Raw genomic sequence first — 25402 nt, 5'->3', positions numbered from 1 at the left:
CCGCCTCCTCCTGTAGCCATCACCGCCTCTGTCAACTACTTTTAAAATGCTCCGCTCACGTGAACAGAAAATTGCGTTGCTTGTATCTTTTCACGGCAACCCTCCATTAAGTAACAGCGACAGCAAAATTGCATTTCACACTATTATTATGGTTAAACTTTGCAATTAATCCGCAGTTCACTCTGAATCGTGAGTGTTGATTGATACGGACCACGGATCAACTAGGATCTGTTACACCACTACTCCTTTCCTTGTACTTCTTTTTCAAATAGCCTTCTAATTGGCTGTGGCCTGTTGCCTCTTGGCAGCCATTGTTAAAGACACCCATCAACTCCACAGATCAAAGAAAAGAGCCAGTAATGGTCTGACGAAAGATTACTTTAATTACTTACAGTTCCCTTTGTTGCTCTCATTCAGGTTATGTGGGCGTATACAGTTTTAAGTCAGTAATTTTAACTTCAGCTTAAAATGGATTGCCGAATTGAAGGTTGGATCCTGAATGTTAAATTGTGAGTGTCCTTGTTTGCTTGGGTGAATGTCAGGCACTGTAAAGTATTTTGTACTAGTTTCAGGTTAAAGGTTCTATGTACAGTAAGTGCAGTCCATTTACCATTTACCAAAGGCAATGGATGTTTTGTTGCATGTCATCCCCCTTCTCTGTTTCTCTTTACACTTCCTGTATGTATGATCTAATTAAGAAAAAAATGCCATAAAAACTTCTTGGAAATGTTCTGCAGCTGTAAAGGTCATCTTAATGAAGTAAGATAAGCTTTAGGAAATGAATGATCATGCTAACAAACTCACCTCTGGTTCCACCTTGGTGGGCTGAAGAACAATGAGCTGCAGAGCTGTAAAGACACACATTGATTAAAATCAATATAAGCTTTTGATATTTAAGCAGAGGTGGAAAAAGTACTCAAATATTGTACTGAAATAAAAGTACCAATACTTTGATGAAATATTACTCAAGTAAAATTACCTATCTGAAAAATTACTCAAGTAAAAGCAATAAGTAGTTAGTTACTAGTTACTTATTTACATAAAAAAAACTGTAAGACGGGGCGGGGGGAATCTCTCCCATGTAGTGAAAATATGACATGGGGTCATAAATCCAAAACTATTTTGTTTTTAATTAAATAAAAATGTATAAACATCTATACAAATGTATACACATGTAATAATAACACATGTCACACATGACATTTAAAACCCTTAGAAAGATATAATGTGTAATTTTAGGTCAGACCATCCCATAAAATGTTTTCAAACAGTCAATTGAAAGTGAAAGTACCATACATTGTTAGTTCTGAGGGACATTCCTTTCTTCACAAACATAAACAACAGTTATAATGCAAATCAAGGCCAAATCACGTGTTTTGACCCCATAAATGGGTTAGACCCATAGACTGTTAATAATATTAATATAAACCGACCCTAATGTTCACAGCCCAGACTAGCAGCTAGCTTCTACACACCTAAGTAGCCCATACGAGCTAATTAGATGTATGTGAATTAATTTAGCCGGTCTCCTACATACGTTGTCCTACAGAAGGGGTGGGCAATTAATTTTCCCAAGGGGCCACAGGGACTGTTGTGGAGGGCTGAACCAATAGGCTAAACTCAATTCAGCTCAATATTAATTTTATGTCAGGCGGCACATTCTCAAACGTCTCTCTTTTTCTCTGGTGGACTCTGCTGCGCTAATACGTGCAGGAGAGTCCACCAAACTAACTTTAATAAACTCCCCTTCAGAAAATGGCTTACTATTTTTGGCAATTTGACGTGATATGCAGGGCTGGACCGGCCATCTGGCATACCGGGCATTTTCCCGGTGGGCCGACGCACTTTTGGGCCGAATTGCAGATATAATAGGCTTTTCTTATTTATTTATTTATTTATTTTTGGGCCGCGATGGAAGAGAGGGTAGTTAGCGACGTGGTATAGAGTAGGCAAATTAACAGGGACTCTCCGGAAGGGATGGAGGCTGTGTGTGTGTGTGTGTGTGTGTGTGTGTGTGTGTGTGTGTGTGTGTGTGTGCGCGCACGTTGTGTGCACCTCACGTCATAACGACTGTAACATTAATGTGGCTGTCAGGTAACCTAACTGCTTAAGCTTACATGTAAAATGCTAGTGGTTGGCCAGCTGAAAAGTCTGTGTGATCTATAAAATCAGTTTTGATACAAGCATCAGTGTTCCTTGAATTGCTTAATGAGCTAATGTTATTCAGTAGCATTGCAAAGCCAAAGTGCTCTTTTCCAGGGCATATACTACTCTCAGCTTTATTGTAGCTTTTGGGAAGGGTTATGGTTATGGTTATTGTATTTAGCAGACACTTTTGTCCAAAGCTACAAAATATGAATCTTAAAATAGTTAAAATATACAGTAAACAGTTTTTAACCCTTGTGTTGACTTCGGGTCAAATTGATCCATTTTCAATTTTTGTTTTATATCAGAAAATATGGGCTGTAGAAATAAGCGCTGAAAACGTGTAGAAGAAAAATGTAACAATTTAAAACGTCGGGAAAAAGTGTTTTTTTCAAGGTTGACGGGAAGACAACACAAAGTTGCTAAGCCAATATTAGGCAAAATAGTAACAATAATAGCAATACAATATCAAATAGGCTATCTTATAGAATCTAAACTCTACTTTAGAGTTTAAGATAAATACATTTTGAGTATGAATTCATTGATAAATAAATAATGACATAAATAACTAAGCCTATATGTGGGACCTTACATAAATAAAAATGTAATTGCCTTCTCCGCCCAAAAAAAAGAACTAAAGTTAGGATTTTGGTTGTGAACTGTCTTGTGTTTGAAAACAAATACATCAATTTGGGAGGCAAATGAATGAAGAAAACATTGCACATTGCACACTCATTTCTGTGATTAGGCCTATGTAGCCTAGAGAAACATTATCTCCTCAGCCAAATAGGTGAGAGGCAGTGCAAGGCACTCTAAACTCTTTTTTATAAACTCTCTACTCACTATAAACTAGGCTACTCGCTATGGACTTTCTACTGGCTATACACTTTCTTACTGGCTATAATAATCTCTCTATTAACTAACTCTCCTGACTCTGACTCTCTACTGCAACAACCCCAGCCCCGTGTCGCGCTGCTCCCGCAGCTTTTGAATTGAACTTCGAAGCAGTGACGTGTGTGTGTGTGAAACGAAGCTTCGGACGTCACTGGTCACGTGATTATCCCAAAACGAATCGAGCTCCGATACAAAGCTTCTTTCCAAATTGGTCCATGTTTTCGATACATGCCTCGAAGCAGGTGGTTCACGGGTAACATCACTAGTATATTGTTTGTTGTACTATCTGAAAAGCCTGTGCATTTGTTTGTTTGCAGTATGTGTTAATTGACCACTTTCATTAATTGTATTATGTTTTTGTTATCTCTTTCTGCAGCACACAGTAAATGCAATGAATCCACGTCACTCTGAATGATACAAAAAAATACCACTGGTGCTGCATCAAATACCTTCTCCCTGCTTCATTCCTCACTCCATATCACCTGATGTCTTCTGACCGAGACTGTTTGCTCACCACACCGTCACTCCACCTGAACCATTCCCATCACCTTACAGTTCCTTCAAATACTTAGAAGTCCATGTTTGGTTAAAAACTCGGCACTCTGTATCAACCTTTCTTTCTTTCCCATGAGCTGTCATATTTGAGGGATAACAGCTCATTCACGTCCATGCTAACGTCTCCCACTCAGTTCGCGGCTCGCCGACACATCCATGGATCCGACCCATAGACAGTAAAAGAATACCCAGGTCTGGTGTAGTTGTTCTGGGCGCGATTTGTTTTCTTCCTTTCGGTTTTCGTTAGTCAAAGTATTTCTTTTACTCCGTAACGGATGGGATTTGTAATGTAGCGAAATACAGTACTTAATGAAATACATTTTAAACAGGGCTTAATTTGAGCCGGAACATGTTCCGGCACCTCCGACATTGGATCCGGAACCTTTTTTATTGGATCCGGCACCTCCTGTGTCACCAGGAAAAATGTATCTCCTAAATGAAAAAATTAACTATGGTTTGTGTGGTGTTCAATGTTATCTGTCTTGTTAGTCTTTTCCCCACTGAAGTTCCACAAAAATCTGTGTTTGCATTTTCGATGCGTTTTGAGGTGAATTTTCAGGGTAAGACGGAGGGGGAGAGGGACGGAGGGAGGGGAGACACTTCAACAGCGCGGTGCTGCACTTGTGCTGGTTGAGATTAGAGCTTAGATCGGGCCCAAAAAATCAAGTCCGACCCTACCCGTGCACGTTGTGTCCGAGCCTGGCTCGACACACTAACTGGAATTATGAGCCTGAGACCGATTTCAACCCGACACTTTTTTAATATGTGTATAACTGACGTTCTCAACTACAATTCAGAGTTGTTTGAACTACAGAAATCTGTTTAATATGATCTTAATGAATAATGCAACAAGAGCGAAGCATGTAAACTGCTCTGTTTGTTTATTCAGAATGGAACGGATCGCAAATGGATCCTAATGAACAAACAAACAAAAAAAAAGCCCAACGCATTTCTCTGTGAGGACTTTCCCCGCCCTCAGGGGTAGCCTATGGTGCGTTCTTTTTGTCTTGTAATCACGACTAGTAGCTCAAGTGTGACGTCACATCCGTGTCGAAAAACGAGAAACAAACTCGGGGTCCTCTGAGTTCAGACGACTTGACGAGTCGTACATACGACCTCGGGGGCGTTCTTTTTGCAACTTCCGGTTCATAACTCTGGAAAAAATACTCATAGATCGACTTTGGTGGACAAAAAGAACGCACCATTAGGCTTGGAGAAGACAAAAGTGGACGTTGAAGGCTGACTGTCATCTTTTCTGCCACGGCAAGCCTGCTTCATGTGTCTGTTCATCATCCAAGTCCCCTTTTTGTTTTCTGTCATAGGCGAGCAGCGTGCCGCCGACACGTGTCAACGTCACTGCCCACAACTTGTTTAAAATGGTTCCATACCTCCGACTTTCCTCCAAACTTGCTCAAAGGTAATTCTCCGGTTTTTCTTTTTTTATTTACATCCTCAAGCTCCATGTTGCCCTTAAGCTCCACAATACAGGCCCGCACCCCCGGTGTGATGCGTGCGAGAGGAGGAGACTCCAGGCATGACACGCGTTACAGAATGGGAGACGGAGGGTCCAAGATGGCTTCCTGCTAACTTTACTTTCCACAAGCTCTGCTGAAAAACTTTAAAGGCATAAATATCATTCTTTGAAGTTATTTTTTTTTTTTAGCTAAATCGCCCACATCTATCTTTCTGCTGTCTTTGAGATCCGAAATATGAAGTCAACAGCTGACAAAGAGATTTGTTGCGTGTTTCGCGGCAATCTGACAAGATGGACTTTCACAACTATGTGGCTGTGGAAGAAACTCTGCCTGGGGCCAGTACAACTCCACTTCCAGATAGCCCAGCTAAACCTCCATTCAAGAAAGGCAAGGCAGAGGATGATATATCCTCTGCTGTTTCGACGCTCTCTAATCTGATTAACACTCGCTCTGACACCATAGAGAAAATGGTGAGTGAAAATGCCCTAAAAATTTAAGGTTTAAAAAAAACTGGATTTTCATTTTTAAATGACATCAAAGGCCAAGACAGTCACATTGAGAAAAGATTAAGCACTGAAGAGAAGATGGGATTCTGTGAACATCTCACGGACTTGGAAAGATACTCCCGTCGCTGGAACTTACGTTTGCACGGTGTCACTGAGAAAGAAAGAGGATGTAAGAGCGAAATCCATCCGTATCTGTGAAGCCACTTTACCTGAGGGAGGAAAAAGAAGCCTAGCAGAATCGACACAGTTCACCGCGTTGGAAAGAAGCTCCAGAATAGTTCACGACCGTGGCCAATCATTATTCAATTTTCCTCGCTAGTTACGAGGGACGGAGTGTGGAAAGAAGCGAGGACGTCGGAGTTTCTTCGTGCCAATCAACTTCGCTTCACTGAGGATCTCATCGCGGCTGATCGGGAGAGAAGACAGCTGCTCTGGCCTGCTTTAGATAAGGCTCAAAAGGATGGAAAGAAAGCTCACTTCATTGCAGGTCGTGCCTTTGTTGATGGGTCTGAAATTATCCACCTTAAGTATGGTAACCAGTTTAATTTTAATGGGTGTATTATTACTTACTTTTAAGAAAGCTCACTAATTTGATTGACTGAGTTCATGCCGAAGTTTGGCTTTACCTGACTCTGTTAGTTAGCCAGCTACCGATGCACTTTTTTTTTTTTTCCTTGAGGGTTCTAACTTTTACTACTGATTTTTGTTCTATTATCTCTTGTTCTGCTCTTTTGAATGTCTATTTCAATTGTTTCTCTCAATGCCAGGGGGTTACGTGATAATGTAAAGCATTGTTTTTGTATGCTAAGTCTTAAAACTGACTTGTTTTTTTCCAGGAGTCTCACTCTGTTGTCGATGACAATTTTTGGAAAAACCAATGGGGCAATGAGGTTTGGATGGCTCATGGTTCCGAACATTCTGCTGGTGTTATGATAGTGAAAAACCAGTTCGCAGGTTCAGTGTTACAGAGTTATATAGATCCTAAGGGGCACTTTCTTATATTGATAATTTGTGTTAATATACATGTTTTTTTGATTAAAATGTATGGGTATAATACCTCTAGAGAAAATGACTTGTTACTTAAAGAGATAGGAGACAAAACTGTATTATGGCTTAATACATTTCCTGATGCTGTAATTTGTATTGGTGGAGATTTTAATATCACCCCTGATAACAATCTTGATAGATTTCTGCCTAGGCAGTCTACCTCTCCTAATTTAAAATTGAAAACGTTCATGGAGAAGTTGGATTTAGTTGATATTTGGAGGGAGAAGTTTCCAAATACTAAATCTTATACATGGGGTAACAAGAATCGCTCAAGACTTTCTCGTTTAGATTATTGGCTTGTACCATACTCTTTCAAAGATTATGTTTCAGTTAGTATTCTTCCTTCTCCATTAACTGATCACCACACTATTCTTCTTTCTACTCCCCTATCCACAGGACACAAAAATATAAATTCTAGATCCTCTTATTGGAAAATGAATTCATCTCTACTTAAGCATGATGAACTAAAAAAAAGAATTTCCTTTAGGATTCAACACTACTGGGTGAAAGCCTCTTTTGATAAAAATTTAATTTAGCCTAAATTGGGAGTTGTTAAAATATGAAGTAGGAATGTGTATTAGACAGTTTAGCAGCAATTTGGCAAAACAGGAGGAATGAAGAGGAGAAGGTTATATCAAAGATCATAACACTTCAAAGCAAAATTCAGGAAAGCTTATCGGAATCTGATTTAACAGAACTTGCAGAGCTCCAATCAAAATTAGACAATGTTTATAAATATAAAGCTGAAGGCTCTTATGTTCGTTCTAGGAGGAAATACAACAAGGAGAACAGAGTTCTGCTTACTTTCTTAGAATGGAAAAACACAACTCTAGGAATCTTTCCATTAGTTCGCTGCTAATTAATGGCACTTTGACAGATAATTCTAAGGAAATTGCCTCTTTTTGTAGTAAATTTTATTCAGAATTATATAAATCTAAGTACTTTAAGGACTTGGATGCCCTTTTCTTTCAGTCATTAAAGGACATTAAATCAATATCTAAAGATGAGCAGCTTGCCTGTGATAAAACTATAACTTTCACTGAAGTAATTGAGGGGATTAAAAATAACAAATCTCCTGGAACCGATGGCCTAACGGTCGAGTTTTATAAATGCTTTGCTGAAGAATTAGCACCATTCCTGCTAGAGATGTTTTTGGAGAGTATTCAATCAGAAACTTTGCCTTCTAGTTTAACACAAGGGCTTTTAACTCTGATACCTAAACCTAAAAAAGATACAACTTCAATAGATGACTCAACGATTATAAAATATTAGCTTGTGCTTTGGCAAAAAGAATTAAGTATGTTTTGAGTTCAGTTATTGATGAAAACAATATCCGACTTGTTCTAGACTTATTAGACTATAGCGAATTAGTTGGGGATGACGGTTTTATTCTTTTCGTAGATTTTTACAAAGCTTTTGACTCTCTTGAACACAAGTTTATTTTTCTAGCTCTCCAAAAGCTTGGGTTTGGTGATCCATTCTGCAAGTTTATAAGAACTCTATAATAATGCCAACTGTTCCATCAACCTTAAATCAGGTACTTCGCCTAGATTTCAATTGTCAAGAGGAGTTCGTCAGGGTTGCCATATATCCCTTATTTATCTCTTGTGGCTGCACAACTTCTTTCTTCCTTTCTTTCGAGTAGCCTTCTGCAAGGTATTACTATTGGCAACAAAAATATACTTATCAGTCAGCTAGCTGATGACACTACCCTGCTTTTAAAAGATGAATTACAGATTCCAATTGCAGTCCAACACATACATTTTTTCTCTAAAGCTTCTGGTTTAAAATTAAATCTTAATAAATGTGAGCTGTTAGCTGTTAAAACCTGTCCTTCTCTCTGTCTTTACGGTATTCCAGTTAAATCACAGGTGACCTATCTGGGTATATCCATATGTAAGGATGATAAAGTTAGATGCAGACTGAACTTTGACCCAGTTGTTGGGGAAAGCTAAAAGGAAATTCAATTCATGTTTACAGAGAGATTAATCCCTGAGAGGACGAACTCTTATTACTAAAGCCGAGGGTATCTCAAGAATTACTTACCCTGCTCTCTCCTTATATGTAGATAAAGCTGGATGTGCGGATATTGATAGAATGCTATTTGATTTTCTGTGGAAGCATAAGAGGCATTACATTAAAAAGTCTGTGGTCATTAATAATTATGTGTGGTGGTCTAAACATTTTAGATTTTACCTCTTTAAATAACACTTTCAAGATAAATTGGTTAAAACAGTACTTAACAAACCCTGAGTCTTTCTGGAATACTCTTCCTAATTTTGTTTTCTCTAAAGGTGGGAGGTGTCCCTTTCTTATTGTTATGTAATTAAAACATCACCAAACTGCCCTTAAATTGTCAAATTTTCATAAACAAGCACTTTTGGCCTGGCACCTAATTTATAAACACAATTTTAGTCCTCACCGGTACTTTATTTGGAATAACTGCAATATTATTTATAAAAATAAGTCACTGTTTTTCCCAAATTGGGTTAGAAATAATTTGATTCTGGTTTCTCAATTAATTAATACTGATGGATATTTGTATCTTATTCAGAGTTTTTGAGTAAGTACAATATACCTGTCACTCCTCAAGAATTTGCTATTATAATGGATGCCATCCCTTATGGAGCATTAACTCTTCTCAGAGACTCAGCTAGATCCCAGATTTTTATGTCAGTAGCTCATCCTTTTGATACAAATATTGGAAATGTTTGTTTTTTATCTAACTCTAATGGTTGGAACAGAAGAATTAGACAGCTATTTCAAAATGAGATTGTTTCTCTCCCATACATTGTGCCATACTGGAATGGCCAATTTGTTAATATTCCAAGGAAGAAAGTGTGGTCTTTGTCTTCTAAATATTTAATAACCAATAAGGTCAAGGATGTGTCTTACAAATTACTTCATCTTTTTTATCCGGTGAAGCTTTATTTAAAAAAGATGTTTCCTGATATTTACACTTTATGTTCTTTTTGTGGTGCTGAGGAAGAATCTGTCTCTCATCTCTTCTGGGAATGCACATATACAAGTCTGTTCTGGAAGGATTTCTGTATCTTTGTGCGCTCATTCTCATCAGAGATTTTCTTTGTTATACAAAGATGTTTAATTTGGTCAGCACAACTTTGATAAAGACTTAAAGGACCAATATTTTTTGATAAACCTATTTATTTTTCTAGCAAAGTTTTTTTTACACTAATGTAAATTTCAGGATACTAAGCCCTACTTTTTTATTTTTTGTAAGGAACTCAAATCTTACCTGAACACACTCAGTACATCCAGCAACTCTAAAGCCCTTAAAACTATCTCACTATGTAATTTGTTTGATATTCTCCTGTCTTTATAACCTGTAACTGTACTTTCAATTGTATTTACCCCTGGCATTGCTTTTTGTATGTTCTTAGCATTGCAATAAAAAATAAAAAATAAAAAAAAGACGCGTTGTCTCTCTTAGTAGTCCAACTTGTGTAACTTTTTTGGACACATTTGTTACTTTGGCCTAAATATATTTGTGCACCGAAATCATGGTGGGCATTCATCTTCCATGACTGCAGAAACTGGCTTATTAGGAAAGTTTTGTCTCTAAAGTTTATAACAATTGAATTTCTACCGGAAAATGGATACAGTTGCACTTTCTGTCTTCAGTGAAAGCATACAACCGTTAGTTTGTTAGTTAGTACCATAGGTTAGTACCTAGTTTTTGTATACACTATGGTTACCTATCAACCGTGGCTTGAAGACACCAAGTGGTAAACAGTTGAACAATGTTCTGTAAGAACTGCTAGGTGAGTGGTTAGAGCACTGAGCTGGGGAGTCTGGAGTTCAATTCCCCAGTGAGGTGATCTTGTTTTTTTCATTTTGGATTAGATAATTTGCATGCAATTGCGCAAGTCAGGTTCCAAAAATTAGTTTTTGGTTTGGTTCGAACTAACCTTTAGAAAACCAAAAACTAACGTTCCCTAAACGTTCCCTAAACATTCTGTGTTAGTGGGGAATGCAAATTGTTTTTGCAGGGTGGTAAGACTCATGAATATGCCTGCTCTGGTTGGGTTAGTTAGGTTTAGGCAAGAGAATGTCAGGGTGATAATATTCCAAAAAGGTGTAATACATGAATAGTATGGATAACTGTGTGTAAATATATGCCAAGGTACTGTAAATGCACAGGGGTGCAAATAGCATACATTGATATTTGTACTAGATGGGGTATTAATAGAACACATTGCTGTGTGCACCGGTGGGGTACGAATAGCCATCCATCCATCCATCCATCCATCTTCGTCCGCTTATCCGGTGTCGGGTCGCGGGGGGAGCAGCTCCAGCAGGGGACCCCAAACTTCCCTTTCCCGAGCAACATTAACCAGCTCCGACTGGGGGATCCCGAGGCGTTCCCAGGCCAGGTTGGAGATATAATCCCTCCACCTAGTCCTGGGTCTTCCCCGAGGCCTCCTCCCAGCTGGACGTGCCTGGAACACCTCCCTAGGGAGGCGCCCAGGGGGCATCCTTACCAGATGCCCGAACCACCTCAACTGGCTCCTTTCGACGCAAAGGAGCAGCGGCTCTACTCCGAGCTCCTCACGGATGACTGAGCTTCTCACCCTATCTCTAAGGGAGACGCCAGCCACCCTCCTGAGGAAACCCATTTCAGCCGCTTGTACCCTGGATCTCGCTCTTTCGGTCATGACCCAGCCTTCATGACCATAGGTGAGGGTAGGAACGAAAACTGACCGGTAGATCGAGAGCTTTGCCTTCTGGCTAAGCTCTTTTTTCGTCACAACGGTGCGATAGATTGAATGCAATACCGCACCCGCTGCGCCCGATTCTCCGACCAATCTCCCGCTCCATTGTCCCCTCACTCGCGAACACAACCCCAAGGTACTTGAACTCCTTCACTTGGGGTAAGGACTCATTCCCTACCTGGAGAAGGCATTCCATCGGTTTCCTGCTGAGAACCATGGCCTCAGATTTAGAGGTGCTGATCCTCATCCCAACCGCTTCACACTCGGTTGCGAACCGATCCAGTGAGTGCTGAAGGTCGCAGGCCGATGATGCCATCAGGACCACATCATCTGCAAAGAGCAGCGATGAGATCCCCAGCCCACCAAACTGCAACCCCTCCCCACCCCGACTACGCCTCGATATCCTGTCCATAAATACTACAAACAGGATTGGTGACAAAGCGCAGCCCTGGCGGAGGCCAACCCTCACCTGAAAAGAGTCCGACTTACTACCGAGAACCCGGACACAGCTCTCGCTTTGGTTGTACAGAGATCGGATGGCCCTGAGAAGAGACCCCTCACCCCATACTCCCGCAGCACCTCCCACAGTATCTCCCGGGGACCCGGCCATACGCCTTCTCCAAATCCACAAAACACATGTAGACCGGTTGGGCATACTCCCAGGCTCCCTCCAGGATCCTTGCGAGTGAAGAGCTGGTCCGTTGTTCCACGACCAGGACGGAACCGCATTGTTCCTCCTCAACCCGAGGTTCGACTATTGGCCGAACCCTCCTTTCCAGCACCTTGGAGTAGACTTTACCAGGGAGGCTGAGAAGTGTGATACCCCTATAATTGGCACACACCCTCTGGTCCCCCTTTTAAAAGGGGAACCACCACCCCAGTCTGCCACTCCTTTGGCACCGTCCCCAGACTTCCACGCAATGTTGAAAAGGCGTGTCAACCAGGACAGCCCCTCCACACCCAGAGCCTTGAGCATTTCTGGACGGATCTCATCAATCCCGGGGCTTTGCCACTGTGTAGTTGTTTGACTACATCAGTGACTTCCGCCTGGGAAATCGACGACAATCCCCCATTATCCTCCAGCTCTGCCTCTAACATAGAGGGCGATTAGTCGGATTCAGGAGTTCCTCAAAGTGCTCCCTTCCACCGCCCTATTACCTCCTCAGTTGAGGTCAACAGTGTCCCATCCTTACTGTACACAGCTTGGATGGTTCCCCGCCTCCTGAGGTGGCGAACAGTTTTCCAGAAGCACTTTGGTGCCGACCGAAAGTCCTTCTCCATGTCTTCTCCAAACTTCTCCCACACCCGCTGCTTTGCCTCTTTCACGGCAGAGGCTGCAGCCCTTCGGGCCCTTCGGTACCCTGCAACTGCCTCCGAGTCCTCCGGGATAACATATCCCGGAAAGACTCCTTCTTCAGTCGGACGGCTTCCCTGACCACCGCTGTCCACCACGGTGTTCGTGGGTTACCGCCCCTTGAGGCACCTAAGACCCTAAGACCACAGCTCCTCGCTGCAGCTTCAGCAATGGAAACTTTGAACATTGTCCACTGGGGTTCAATGCCCCCAGCCTCCACAGGGATGCACGAAAAGCTCCGCCGGAGGTGTGAGTTGAAAGTCTGTTGGACAGGGGCCTCCTCCAGACGTTCCCAATTTACCCGCACTACACGCTTTGGGCTTACCAGGTCTGTCCAGAGTCTTCCCCACCCTCTGACCCAACTCACCACCAGATGGTGATCGGTTGACAGCTCTGCCCCTCTCTTCACCCGAGTGTCCAAAACATACGGCCTCAGATCAGATGAAACGATTATGAAATCGATCATTGACCTTCGGCCTAGGGTGCTCTGGTACCAGGTACACTTATGAGCATCCCTATGTTCGAACATGGTGTTCGTTATAGACAATCCATGACTAGCACAGAAGTCCAACAACAAACAACCACTCTGGTTTAGATCAGGGAGGCCGTTCCTCCCAATCACGCCTCCAGGTGTCTCCATCATTGCCCACGTGTGCGTTGAAGTCCCCCAGCAGAACAATGGAGTCCCCACTGGAGCCCCATGCAGGACTCCAGTCAAGGTCTCCAAGAAGGCCGAATACTCCGAACTCCTGTTTGGTGCATATGCACAAACAACAGTCAGAGTTTTCCCCACAACCCGCAGGCGTGGGGAGGCGACCCTCTCGTCCACCGGGTAACTCCAACACAGCGGGCGCCAGCCGGGGCTTGTGAGTATCCCCACACCCGCCCGGGCGCCACACCCTGGGCAACTCCGTAGAAGAAAAGAGTCCAACCCCTATCCAGGAGTATGGTTCCAGAACCAAGACTGTGCGTGAGGTAAGCCCCACCAGATCTAACCGGTAGCGCCCACCTCCCGCACCAGTTCCGCTCCTTCCCCCACAGAGAGGTGACGCCCCGCCCCCAGAGCCAGCGTCTGCTGCCCGGGTCTGGTCCGTCGAGGCCCCTGACCTTCACTGCCACCCATGTGGCATCGCACCCGACCCCAACGGTTCCTCCCACAGGTGGTGGGCCCATGGGATGGAGAGGGAGTTGCCACGTAGCTTGTTCGGGCTGTGCCTGGCCGGGCTCCGTGGCAAACCCGGCCACCAGGCGCTCGCCGACGAGTCCACCGTCTGGGCCTGGCTCCAGACGGGGGCCCCGGGCTTCCTCCGGGCAGGGTCACTCCATCTCTGCTTAGCTTTTTCATTGGGGTTTTTGAACCATTCTTTGTCTGGCCCCTCACCTGAGACCACTTTGCCTTGGGAGACCCTACCAGGAGCACAAAGCTCCAGACAACACAGCCCTCAGGTTCACAGAGACACACAAACCTCTCCACCACGATAAGGTGATGGTTCACGGAGAGGTACGAATAGCATTCATTTCTAATTGCATCAGGGTACGAATAGCATACACTGCTAATTGTACCAGGGGTGCAAATAGCCTCACCCTTACAAAAAACAACACACACAAATGCTTGATCAAGGGCCCGGCCCGAGGATAGTGGCGGAAAACAACGGCCCGGCTCGGGCAGAGAATCTAAACTCTAGTTGAGATTGCGGTTATAGCATCATTTCATTCAGGGGGAAAAATGTCAAAAAGACAAACAAGTTTGCTTAACTTGTTCAAATACGTTGGCCAGTCAGATCCCAAATAAACAAAAAACGTTTCTGCCGATCAAGAGTGTGGAGACCGCGGTGGGTTTTTTGGTTAATTTAATAGTCCGATGGATAACTGCTGCTTGTGAAAACTTTTTTACATTTTGCACCGATGCAGTGCATGTTCTGAAATAGAAATGAACATTGTCCTGATGTATACACAGCGTTGTTTAGGTTATTTTAGTCAGAGACGCTACTAGGCAGTGTCATTTTTATTTTTTGTTCCGTTACCTCCAACCCCCGTTTTGAGTCGCCGGAACCACCCCCTTTTACTTTACAAATTAAGCACTGATTTTAAAATACCGATTTTAAAAACTACTTGAAAAATACAAAATACACAACTACTCAATACAGTAACGTGAGTAAATATATTTTGTTACTTTCCACCTCTGTATCTAACAGAATACATAGTATTTCAAAAATGTATAGAATTGTTTTCACACATATTATATGTACAATGTTGAGCTCACACATTATCTTTGATTATATTATTTGATATATTATTCTTGTTTGGATGTACAGTAAGAGACAATGTAACTGTACCTCCATCAAACAAAGCCAGGAAAGCCAGAATAAGGAAAGGAGCAGTCTTCCCAACAAACTCATACATCACGCTGCCGAATGGGGGTCCAACTGTGGAGAAAACACTGCATGGTCAGTTGTGGAGAGATCAACTTTAATATCACTGCAGTAAATGCAGCTTTTTAACCTAGCTTTTTAAGACCGCTCACATTGCAACAAGTGTGTCAGGTTACTTTTGAAAAACATACCAGGAAAAACACGTTTTAAAATTAGATATTTGTATGGAATGTACACTAAAACCATAGAATATATGTTTTCACTTGTGTACTAAAAATGTTGGGGTGACAAGTTTAATAAAATGGCCCCATTAAGCCCCAAACATTTCTACTAGCTTAGACTTTGACTGGTTGTAGAAGGAGGAGTTTGTATGTCTTGGGTTGCAGCTTTATGGTTTCTTGAAGTTTTGATTGATAATTCACAGAGGATGGGAATGTTTTTTCTGTTCAGAACAGATGTGGACGTGTTAAGCTAAGAATCTTGCCTAGTGCAGCTGTAAACAATATGTTATGGCTGTGGGTTTTTTTTCTTCCAAAAATGTATTAATAAGGACTCAGCATTAATGGTAAACACTCAACCCACGCTCCATGTTTAGTCTGTTGTCACCTTTACAGAAATGTCTCTTGGTTGGACTACGCTTGTTTACATACCTAACACTCCCAGTGCCAGCCCCCCCAGGGCGATCCCGATAGCCTTGCCTCTCTCCTCATCATCAGTGTACACACTCGCAAGCATTCCCATCCCTGAAAACACACAGATGTAAAGATCGTGCATGAATTATCACTTGTTCATACAGATTTTATACAACAAAACCATTACTGATACAGCAAGTCCTATAAGAGTTCTACAAGAAATACTTTGTGTGATTGACATGAGTGTTACTGTAGCTAGTTCCATGATGATGACTTTCTTATAATATGCACCTCAGTTCTATACAGTATATATAGTAGGGGGTTCCTACTCTGTCTTTCAGCTAAGGGATGGGCTGAAATATGTGCCACCAGAAACTGAATTTGAATCATTTATATTTGAATTGCTAAACTTGAATTGCATTGAAAAACTGAATTTGAGTCACACAATTTGAAATTGTATTTAATTTTAATCATTGCATTGAAAAACTGAATCTGATTCTCACTGAAATTCAACTCTCTGTATATCCTCACATTCAGTTCTCACAATTCAGATTAATTTACCAAATCAAAATCACGTATTAATACCAAATGCAACTTAAATAAATTCTCAATCATGACAACAAATTATACATTATAATGTAATTGCAACAATTACAGGCCCCTTAGTATGGGCTGAAATATGTGCCACCAGAAACTGAATTTGAATCATTCATATTTGAATTTGAATTGCTAAACTTGAGTAATTGCATTAAAAAAATTAATTTGAATCACATAATTTTAAATTGTATTGCTTAATGTGAATCATTGCATTGAAAAACTGAATAGTATCATTTGAAATTGAATTTATTCGTTTGGAACTTAAGTCCAATCAAATTTGATCCTCACTGAAAATTCAACTATATATCTTCACATTCAGTTCTTACAATTCAGATTACCAAATTCAATTTCAAGTTACTGAGACAGACATCCGGGTAGTTGGAGGATGAAGGTAGAGCAGTCGAGCGCAGATTGATAGAGTTCAGTGGCGCAGGATCATCAGCACTAAAGATGCCAAACTGTTGTGTGGTTTATGGACGAAGGAACTGTAAGGTGATGGGAATGGTTCAGGTGGAGTGAAGGTGTGGTGAGCAAACTGTCTCGGTCAGAAGACATCAGGTGATGTGGAGTGAGGAATGAAGCAGGGAAAAGGCAGGGTTTGATGCAGCACCAGTGGTATTTTATATCATTCAGAGTGAATTGGATTAATTGCATTGTCTGTGTGCTGCAGAAAGGGATAACAAAAAACATAATACAATTAAAGCTGCTAGCAGCGATGGATGGGCCCTCGCGCCTCGGGGTTACCGGCGGACGCCGCTCCTTGCAACCGTGCATTCGCTCATTCACTCAGACGCTGCAAATCGTTAACAATGAAAAGGAAACTCCCCACAGAGTTCAACGATACCTCACACAAGACTCTACGTCATACGGTTCATTAGCTGTGAAAAGGGGCATGGCTAAAGCATAGGGGGCGGGTCAAACCTTCCCCAATTAAAAAGGAAGTCTCTGCTGAGTTCAATGATACCTCACACAAGACTCTACCTTAGTTGGGTCAGCATGTATGAAAGGGGGCGTGGCTTAAACATAGGGGGCGGGCCAAATCATCACAAATGAAGAAGGAAGTCTCTGCCTAGTTCAATGATACCTCACACAAGGGTTTACATCAAACGGGTCATTAGTTATAAAAGGGGGCGTGGCTTAAATATACAGGGCGGAGTAAACCATCACCAATGAAGAAGGAAGTCTCTGCTGAGTTCAATGATACCTCACACAAGAATCTACCTTAAATGGGTAATTAGTTATTAAAATGGGCGTGGCTAACACATATGGGGCGGGTCAAGCCATTACCAACCAAAAAGGAACTCTCTGCTGAGTTCAATGATACCTCACACAAGACTCTACCTTGCCAAAAGCCATAAAAGGGGGTGTGGTCTGAGTAAGTGGGCGTGGTTAAAGTATAGGAGTATCACATGTAGACCACACATTCTAAGTTTCATGTCAATCGGATGATGTTCGTCATATAAGGGTGATTTCCTGTTGCCCCCCGCGCTATGACCAAAAGTCAATATTGGCCTGTAGATGTCCTCAGGCCTGGACTCTCGTTGATTGTGGGAAATTTCAAGCAGATATGACAATGTATACTGTAGTTACAGCCACTTTCTCGTTCATTGCTAAACACTCAAAATGGTCGCCACACCCACACCGTTTAATGAAAAGTTTTTCTTCTGGTAAATTTTCATCTTTAAGGTGTTGGGATGATAAAGACCAAATTTGAAGTCCATCGGATGAAATCTCTAGGAGGAGTTCGTTAAAGTATAGCACCTTGACTTTTAGGCCTACTTCCTGTTGCCACTAGGGGGCGCTATGACTTTAAGTAAATATAGGCCTTTATTTGTCCTCAGGGTTGGACTCTTATGAATCCTGAAAAGTTTCGAGCCAGTTGGACAATGTACACTCAAGTTACACCCACTTCCTGTTTTGATTGCGAAATGCACAAAATGGCCGCCCCACCACGGCCACGCCCTATGATGAAAAGTTTTTCTTTTAACAACTTTTCATCTTTAACGTCTTAAGATGGCACAGACCAAATTTGAAGTTAATCGGATGAAATCTCTAGGAGGAGTTCGTTAAAGTACGACGTGGAAATGGCCAAAATCGCAAAAATTTTGAACTTTCAATTCAAAATGGCGGACTTCCTGTTGGGTTTAGGGTATGGCTCCAATGACATTATTTGTAAGTCTTGACATGCTACATATGTACCAAGTTCCGTGAGTCTACGTTAAATGTACTGCAGGGGCTTAATTTTTTTTAACTTTGTAGGGGGCGCTAGCGAGCCATTTTTGTGAGCCTATTCCCGAAATCCTTAAAATACATACATTTTCACCAGGCTTGATGCGACTGCCAATTTTGGTAAGTTTTTGAGTATGATAAGCCCCTCAAAAAGGCAATTAATTTGCCATAATAATAATTCCTTCAGTTTCAATAGGGCCTTTGCCGCTGTCGGCGCTTGGGCCCTAATAACAGGCCTACTCAATAACACTCAATGTCTATTTTAATTATAATTAATGTGAATGTATTCAGATGAGCTGAGTAGCTGAACAGATGACGGACTGGATATGAGCATCACAGGGAATTAGAGAGGGGGGGTCTTACCAGCCACAGAGGAGCAGGACGAGCCCACACCCTGCAGGGATCTGGCCACAAACAGCAGAGCGTAGCTCGATGAGAAGGCAAACACTTCACAGCAGCAGGAACAAGAGAAATACAGACAGAAACATCAGGCATGATGCAAGCATTCAGATTTGTGATAATGACGAGACGTTGGATGGAACTTACTGATAGTAGAGAGGAACATGATACAGAAGCCAGCGAATAGGGGAAGCTGGTATCCTATTCTAAAGGGACACAGAGAAAAAAGAATACATTTAAGCTTATAATGAGTTTGAGGTGTCTACACACTCACAGATAGGTTAAAGAAATGGCTGCATTGAAAGGGGAAATTCATTCTTTTCAGCATATTGTCCATATCAATGCTGAGACCTAAAAAGATTTAAATGGAAAATGCTTCAACCAGTTAAGGTTATATTGCTGTACATATGCATATGAATAACGGTTAAAATCTGCTGTCAGTTTGAATACATTATTTAATACATTATTGCAGGTATGGAGGATGTAGATTTTTCTCCAACTGTGTATGAAGTGTCAAAACAGAAGGCACAACCAGTACAGATTCATTACCTGAGAACCAAAATGATTCACATAAACTGCATAAATACCGTAAGTGTCTTTTTAACACCATAGACACAAAAAAAGCATTTGTAGAAATTCTGTATTTGCATGACACATTCTTGCCAGTTACAATTGTTAGCCTGACATTTTAACAGGAGGACTATGACAACATCTTTCATTAAAATGCTAAAAGCTGCCATGCACACGGAGCTGTTGTGTCCCCCGTAGAGACTGGATATGCTTGACTTGCCTTGTATTGTCCTCTGTCAGGAGGGAAGGTGACTAAGAACAGGTAATGTTTATATCTGAGTGCCCATCGGAGTCTCTAAGCTGCTGGCTGCATGGCTAACCGATGCAGACAGGTAGTTCATTAAAGCAAAGCCATTATTATTTAAAAGATGTGGCCATTGGGTGGCAACAAACCAACCAACATATTACCTGACATATTTGTATAAAGTTGTTATTGCTGACGTGTTACAAACAATAACCAATTTACACAATAGCATTCATTTGAAGTCATGTTTCTGGTAGCTTAAAAGAAGAAAGTCCATTATTCACATTTTAGCTCTGTTTTAGTCACAATAACAAATTCAATTTATAATGTCTGCATTGGTGGTGATCATGAGAATAGTGTTCTCCTTAATTAAGGCTTTGCGACAAGTACATTTTCGAAGGCGATTTGTTGATTGGCTGCCTGAAATTTGAGTAATTCATCCAGCTATCCATGCAAGAAAACACAATGCACATGCACACATGCAATCATTCTGCCGTTTTGATTCAGTTTGATTGGATCTGGAGCAGACATGACATTCACCCTAAAAACCAAAAGGACATTAAACTGACAGGCTTTCAATATGCAACATCAGATTTCCCTCTCTAAAACTTGAAAAGAGAGTCTGTTGCTGCTCTTTCTCTTCAATTTCTGTTGGATGTTGAATTAGATAAGAGCACGCTATTCTGTGTTGCTCTCTGGCTGCCTTTCCAAACACAAAGGAGAATTTGGCCCTGAGCTAGCAGGAAGCCTCTGTGGCCTGAAAGGAAAGCTGTCATACTGTGATTGTCTTGCTCTGTCCTTTGTTATTTGGCTTTAAATGAAATAATAATACATTTCTCTCCAATGTTTTTTGTGTGTCTCTTTAACAGTTCTTGCATCATGTCATAAAATGCCACATAGAGCATCATTGTAGTTATTGCAAATATGTTCTTCACATGTATTTAAATGAGCTAAACATTGAAGTTGTAGACACATTGCATTTGTTACAATTGGCAATTTCTAAAGTAACCAGTAGGAAAGAGATGTGATGGTGGTCACTGAAAAGTCTGTATTTAACACATAGTACAGTGACAGCAACAAACCAAGTCTAGTACGGACCAGAAAGCTAGATCTATCCTCAAAGCTAGATCTATCCTCATGTTGATTGTGACTGAATGATTGAGAAAGTAAAGGGAATTATATGCTAGGATGAATGGCAACTTGTGGCTTTCTCTTCATTATGTGACAACTACATGAATTTCGATTGCTTCTACTGAATTTGTGACAGTAATTTCCAGGCTGCTATTACATAAGTTCCAGGTTGCCTCATGAAAACCCTTAACCAGCTAATTCCCCAGCTGTAAATGCTACGTAATAAATGTATCCACACAGAAACACAGAGAGAAAAACCTACCTGTTTGTGAGTGAGCCTATGAAGGGGTTGATAATCAGCTGTACGGTGGCCTTGGAGGCGAACAGCAATCCCACTTTGACATTCTCATTGAGCAGCGTGCTGGCAGACTGGGGGCATTCAGAGGAGTTGTGTGGCAGCTGTGTGGCAGCGGGGGCCGTAGGGACCAGGTCCGGAGACCTGGCTGTGGTGTTGGAACCTGAAGACCTCACGGTGTTATCATATAAGGACACAATGCTGTGAAAGGTTCCTGGAGCTGCCGGCTGTGATGCTGTGCTGTTCTTCAACACCACGTCTGTTGACTCATCCAGAGTGTACAGGTAGCTGGGGATGATGGGAACTAGAGGGCATAAAGAGGTGAGAGGAGATTGATGCAATGAAATATGACCCGACCACTGACTGATGTTCACTAGCATGATTCTATTCCAGATGTTACGGCAATTATGTCAGCAGAGAACAACAGGGCTAATCACAAGCACTAATCTAAAGAAAGAAAGAGACCACCATGACCACATCACCAAAAATTACATTAAAGAAAAGAAAAAATAAATTAAATTCAACTTTATTTATTGTGTAAAATAATAATAGGTAGAGTAGGGAGGAGGAACCTAAACCAAGCTTTCAGAGGAGCTGCAGATGACTGTATGAGTTTCCCGACAATCTAAAAAGTTTGTTGTGCGGTGAATCATGACAGGCTGCTCTATAGGAGTCCTGAACCAAAAACTAAGACCAGAAAAGTTGTATAATAATTGCTCTTTAACATTTGAATGAATGCAGAAAAACATCATGCCTTTCCAGAAACAATGTCCCGCCTCCTCTAGACAATCATCCTTGGTATTCACAATAATAATAGGAACTGTAGACAGTGAGCCCTGTGGATTATGTTGCTGGTAAAAAAACGGTACGTGACATTTCACAGCTTTGACCACCACGAAGGATTATATTCATCTCCACTGTATTGGGTGGTGGGAGAAGTTTCAGAAGTTCAGGCTGAATTTGGGGGAAACTAGACAGATTACATCTAAATATGATATGATATATGAGATGATATGAACATGGCATTGATAAAGCAAATTATAGATGTAATTATTGAGCCTTTTACCTATATCTGTAATTTGTCATTTACTACATGGGTATTTCCAGATTGTATGACAATAGCTAAAGTAATTCCACTGTTTAAAAAAGGAAATAAATCTGAATTTTCTAATTATAGACCTATATCATTACTTCCACAGTTCTCTAAAATTCTGGAGAAGTTATCTGCGATTAGACTGAATAAATTTCTAAATGAATTTAAGATTTTAAGTAATAGCCAAAATGGGTTTCGTCCTAATCACTCAACTGCTACAGCAATTATGGAACTAACTGAAGAAATCACTAATGCTATAGACAAAAAACATTTAGTAAGCATCTTTGTGGATCTTCAAAAAGCGTTTGATACGCTAGACCACAAGATATTGTTCCATAAATTATATAAATATGGTATCAGAGGTGTGGCACACCAATGGGTTACCAGTTATTTAAAAAACAGAAGTCAGTTTGTTGAAATTGACAACATAAAATCTAAAAATTGTAACATACCTTGTGGGGTACCACAAGGATCGGTCTTAGGACTATACTTTTTCTACTGTATGTAAATGACATTGTGTCTGTCACAGTTACTAAGATGCATTCTGTTTGCGGATGACACCACTTTATTTTAATCAGGAAAAAATATAAAAGATGTCCTACAAATTGTAGAGAATGAGTTTCAGAAAATTATGAAGTGCTTCAATGCTAATAGATTGTCCCTAAATATCAACAAAACTACATTTATGATATCTTGTAGTAAAAGGAAACATGTTGAAATGTCATTGTTTATTAATGGATTAGAAATTGAAAGGGCACATGAGATTAAGTTTCTAGGTACGAACATTTGACATGGAAGTCACATATTGATAATATCAAAGTAAAGGTATCCCAAATAATAGCTGTGCTGCATAAAGTTAAAGATTCTCTAAATAAGAATGCATTGTTTTTGTTGTACAATTCATTGATTGTTCCATATCTGACCTATTGTATTGAAGTGTGGGGAAGTGCCTGCAAAACATACATTAATCCAATTTTACTTTTACAGAAAAGAGCAATTAGAGTTACCAGTGGAAGTGGATACAGAGATCCAACTAATCCTTTATTCATACAACTAAAAACACTGAAATTTAATGAATTAGTAGAGTATAACCTTCTAAAAACCATGTATAAAGCCCATCTGGAAAGTTTACCAAATAATTTGCAAAATAGATTCTGTAAGAGGAAAAGTAGATATGAATTAAAAGGTACTGAGGTTTTTACAAAACCCAGGTTCCAATCGGCTGTAAAGGAAAAATGTGTCACAATCAAAGGAGTGAGTTTGTGGAACAGTCTTGATTGTAGAATTAAATCTTCAAAATTCATTTATGTGTTTAAGAAGTGTGTTAAATTATCAATGTTGCAGAAATATAATACTGCGGAGTAGCTGTTGTCCGCGAGGCCAGATGAAAACCCCAAAACAAAGAAATAGCAGAATCTATGTCATTCCTTGCTTTACAACATATATAACGTTATCCGTATTACCAGGATAACTATATAATCACTTAGATAGATGTGTTTTGAAAAGCAAACTATATCATTGCTTAGAGTGTGTGTGTTGAAACCCAAAAAAAATAACATATATCTTGCTTATATATTAATCTGTTTTTGCTCATATATTAATCTGTCTTTTGCTTACATACTGATCACTGATGTAAAGAGTGTAGGAAAGCACCTAGACAGATAAGAAGAGCACAGGCAGGAGCTGCAGCCTTGACGGGTGCATGCAGCTGTGTGTGTGTGTGCGTCTTGAAGGCACATGTGTGGCCATACACAGCACACGAGCTGTAGAGTTCATGAAGTTCATTACTGTAACGTTATTTGTGAAGTGTTTCCTACATTACCTTTACAAGGATAGGGAAGTACATATAGTACGTCCCTTTTGATAATTTTGGGAGGAGTAAAATGTTTTTCATGTATAAATATGAGTGTTTTTGGCGAGTAGCAGCCCTTCTTTTGGGTCCCTTTTGGGTTCCCTTTGGGCTCTTTTACCCGAACTCTTTACGTGGCATCGGGATGCCATGAAGCCTTCTCTATCTACCCTTGCACTTTCTGTTGCATTGGGGAAGATTCATTATGCCTCTCCCAGCAGGAGAGGGGTTCCCTTGCGCTCGCTGAGTGTAAGGGAGGAAAAGAAAAAGAAAAAAAGACTATCTCTGAGAAGCAGCTTTGAATACCTCTGTTAAACAGAGGCCAAAAAGTGCCTCTTCTCTCTTAGTTTGCCCAGACGCTCTTTTCGCTGCATTTTGGGGAAGATTTATTTTCCCTCTTTGACACCGGAGAGGAGATTACCTGCACTCATATGAGTGTGGGAGAGATAGGAGGAAAAGAGAAGCAGCTTTAAATACCTCTGTTAGAGCGGAGGCTTTATTTTTATTTTTATTTTGTAGAGGACCACTTGCTTTTAATTTCTGCTTTTGTCACAAAATAATAAAAATCACCTGAGTCCGACTTTGGACTAGGAGAGCCAACTCTTGCCAGTTCCTTATTTTTCTCTGGGATCATCTTGCCCGCTGTCAAGCGGGGAGGGTTTCTCACTCCTCTTTAACCGCCCGTGGCCAGTTGCGGCCCGGCGGGGATCGACTTGGACATGCAGACCTCCTGTTGTCTCCAAGTGGGAGTGCATTTCCCTATCCGCGCGGCCTGGTCAGAGCCTCTGAGCATCCCCTTCTCTCAGTCCGCCGACCAAGGAGGGCAAGGCGGGCGTCCTTGAGAAGGAAGGGACCTCCGATGACCCTGGGAGGACGGCTGAGACCGTGAGTACTAAAGAAAAATAATTGGTTTTAAAGATCCCCTCGGGCAGTGCTTGTCATAAACAGGGGGATAAGAGCCCGTGTTTCTGGGGACGTCTGGTGTAGTATGTATCTAACCTCTTGTCTCGCCTTTGGGTTCCCTGATCCGGGCGAGGGCTTCTCCTTAGACAGAGAGCGTGTGTGTCTCTATAAACTAAATTAATCAGAGAAGCGTCAAAAGCAACTCCTTTTTATTATAGGTCAAAACATCCGCCCCGCTGACGGGCAACTGGCGTTCGTCCGTGCGGCAGAAGAGGGCACTAGTAGGGCCGGGGGTTTGCTGAGGGGAAGGCAATAAAAAGGGGTTGGCTTGGCCACAGCGAGCGACGCGACGCCTCAGCGAACTGCCACACCGGTCGAC

The 25402-nt window shown here is 41.3% G+C and overlaps 1 protein-coding gene across 1 annotated transcript in view; it reads right to left on the bottom strand.

Annotated features, from left to right (window-relative positions):
- Window positions 1-25402, bottom strand: part of LOC114572385 (synaptic vesicular amine transporter-like) — a 75689-nt gene that overhangs the window by 47424 nt on the left and 2863 nt on the right. The window contains exons 3-8 of the mRNA XM_028603996.1: window positions 21146-21482; window positions 19086-19144; window positions 18903-18986; window positions 15732-15824; window positions 15046-15135; window positions 805-848 (exon numbers count right to left, since the gene is read on the bottom strand). Of these exons, the coding sequence (XP_028459797.1) occupies window positions 805-848; window positions 15046-15135; window positions 15732-15824; window positions 18903-18986; window positions 19086-19144; window positions 21146-21482 (707 nt within the window). The remainder of the gene's footprint in view (window positions 1-804; window positions 849-15045; window positions 15136-15731; window positions 15825-18902; window positions 18987-19085; window positions 19145-21145; window positions 21483-25402) is intronic.

The sequence above is a fragment of the Perca flavescens genome, chromosome 17, assembly GCF_004354835.1.
Source record: "Perca flavescens isolate YP-PL-M2 chromosome 17, PFLA_1.0, whole genome shotgun sequence".
In the NCBI taxonomy this organism is placed as follows: Eukaryota; Metazoa; Chordata; class Actinopteri; order Perciformes; family Percidae; genus Perca; species Perca flavescens.
The sequence above is the reverse complement of the archived record's forward strand: the minus strand, read 5'-3'. Positions and strand labels throughout refer to the sequence as shown.